We start from the raw sequence: 2,050 nt of genomic DNA, 5'->3' as shown, positions 1-2,050 counted from the left end.
TAGAACCATTATACATCCCAGCAAAACCCCCATCTCAGCGTCATAACCCCTAAGAAGCAGAAGCCGTGCCCGAATCCGTAAGAGAAGTCCCCCCCACCAAAACCCGCATCGGCACCACCTCCACCGCCCCCAGATCCCACACCCCGAGCGTCGCATACGGATCCGCCGCCACCATCGCCCACACCTCAGCCTCGCCCGCGGCCCGGCAGAGATGGACGCTGCCGATGATATTCTGCTGGCCGAGTCGGTCGTCAGGCGTGGACGTGTGGGAGGAGAGCATCGGCCCGCCGAAGGTGATGCGGTGGGCGTCGATGTGGGGGCGGTTGTGCGCGAGGTGCGAGGCGCGGTGGGCGTCGATGTGGGGGCGGTTGTGCGCGAGGTGCGAGGCGCGGTGGGCTAGGCGGGTGGGCAGGGTGGTCGGGGAGGCGTGGTCTGGGAGGAGGAGGAGGTATTCGTTTAGTTTCTTGTCGTTCTCGCTTGGGGGGTTGGGGGGTGGATTTTCTTGATTCTGATGATCGTTTGGGGAGGGTGGGTTTGGGTTGGCTGAGGGGATGGGGTTTGGGGGTGAGGTGGTGGTTGTGGTGGTTGTGGACATTGTTTTGAGGTTGGGTTGGGTTGGGTTGGTCTGGTTGCGGAGGGTGGGATGAGTGGGTTCTCTGTTTCTTGGAGGATGGAGGTTGAGGAGGGAGGTTGAGGATGTAGAGTAGAGAGAGAGGTTGTGGTTGTGGTTAGCTAAGGGTTGGTTCTCTCTTAAGAAACACAATTCTGAGCGGTGGGTTGGCGAGATACTCCGTGGGAGTTTCTCTATCATGGGCCCGGGGAAAGGCGGAGTTTCTGTTTCCCTCTGCTTCATCCTTGCATTCTTTTTGTGTCAGGGCTGGGCTCTTGGGGCTTATACGGAGATACCTTCGATTGAGCGGGTTGTTCTGTCTTCTGTCCGGGGATAGGTGGGATGGTATACTGAGTGGTTCCTTTGAAGGGTTCTGCTGGGTGGTGGTGGTGGTTATATATGGATTAGAACTAGCTTGAGACTGCTACCAGGTATACAGTAGATCAAAGACTACCGAAGCAGCAATGAACTCCACCATCCCCACCGTCGACATCGCCCCCTGGCTAAACCCGGACTCCTCCGAGTCCGCCCGCCAGCACGTCGTCGCCGCCATGCGTGACGCCTGCACCACCTACGGCTTCTTCAATCTCGTCGGCCACGGCGTCGCCCCCGCTCAGCGCCAGGAGATCCTCGACTGCGCCAAGCTCTTCTTCACCCTGCCCGAAGACGAGAAGATGAAGGTCTGGATCGGCAACTCCGTGGGTCGCTCGTTCCGGGGGTACGAGCCCCCCGGCATCCAGACGCACCAGGAGGGGTTGTTGCCGGACACCAAGGAGGTGAACTCAGCCCTTCGGCATTCAGACTGCCTCGATCCTCTTTTCCTGCTTTCCTCCTGACTATCTTGATATTGAGACTCGCTGAAAGACGCTAGTGCTTCATCATCGGCCACGAAGTCCCCGCCACCGACCCAGAAAGCGGCACCTTCTCCACCGGCCCCAACCTCTGGCCCGCCGCTCTCCCACCCCAAACATTCCAGGATCCCATCCTGCGATACCAAGCCACAATGGTGACCCTCGTGCAGACCCTCCTCCGCATCCTGGCGCGCGGGATACCCGCCGAATGGCACTGCGCCCCGGACGCACTGGACGCATTAGCTCAAAACCGGCCGTCGATTCCCATGCGGCTGCTGCATTATGCGCCGCAGGCTGTGCAGTCCGACCGGCAGTTCGGAGGTACTGTACACCCCTCACCCCACCACTCCAATCTAAATCCTAGAATATAAGTATCTGGGGGAGAACCCCCAGACCCCCCTTTTCTTTCAGCTTCCCAGCAACCTCAGCCCTAAGACCAAGAATTCAAGTACCTGGTGGAGAACCCCCAGACCCCCCTTTCGCAACTTGAAGTATACGTATACGTACACACCCTCACCTCTACTACATCCCCTACACTTTCGTCCATAAACCCCCCCCCCTCTTCGACCCCCTCAACAAAGCATACCCC

At 59.1% G+C, this 2,050-nt stretch overlaps 2 protein-coding genes across 2 annotated transcripts; one reads left to right on the top strand and one right to left on the bottom strand.

Annotated features, from left to right (window-relative positions):
* Positions 1 to 94: 94 nt before the first annotated feature.
* Positions 95 to 349, bottom strand: BO66DRAFT_282469 (YciI family protein; the record flags this gene model as incomplete). The annotated part of the gene is made up of 1 exon (XM_025643081.1): positions 95 to 349. A coding segment is annotated over one exon (255 nt), but the record flags the coding sequence as incomplete, so codon positions are not given.
* Positions 350 to 1,074: 725 nt separating this feature from the next.
* On the top strand, positions 1,075 to 1,832 carry BO66DRAFT_444718 (Clavaminate synthase-like protein; the record flags this gene model as incomplete). The annotated part of the gene is made up of 2 exons (XM_025651613.1): positions 1,075 to 1,386; positions 1,482 to 1,832. The coding sequence occupies 2 exons, from the start codon at positions 1,075 to 1,077 to the stop codon at positions 1,830 to 1,832; spliced, it is 663 nt and encodes a 220-aa protein (XP_025497524.1).
* Positions 1,833 to 2,050: the final 218 nt, after the last annotated feature.

Source organism: Aspergillus aculeatinus, assembly GCF_003184765.1.
Source record: "Aspergillus aculeatinus CBS 121060 unplaced genomic scaffold BO66scaffold_120, whole genome shotgun sequence".
Classification (NCBI taxonomy): Eukaryota; Fungi; Ascomycota; class Eurotiomycetes; order Eurotiales; family Aspergillaceae; genus Aspergillus; species Aspergillus aculeatinus.
This window is presented reverse-complemented; position numbering and strand designations above follow the sequence as displayed.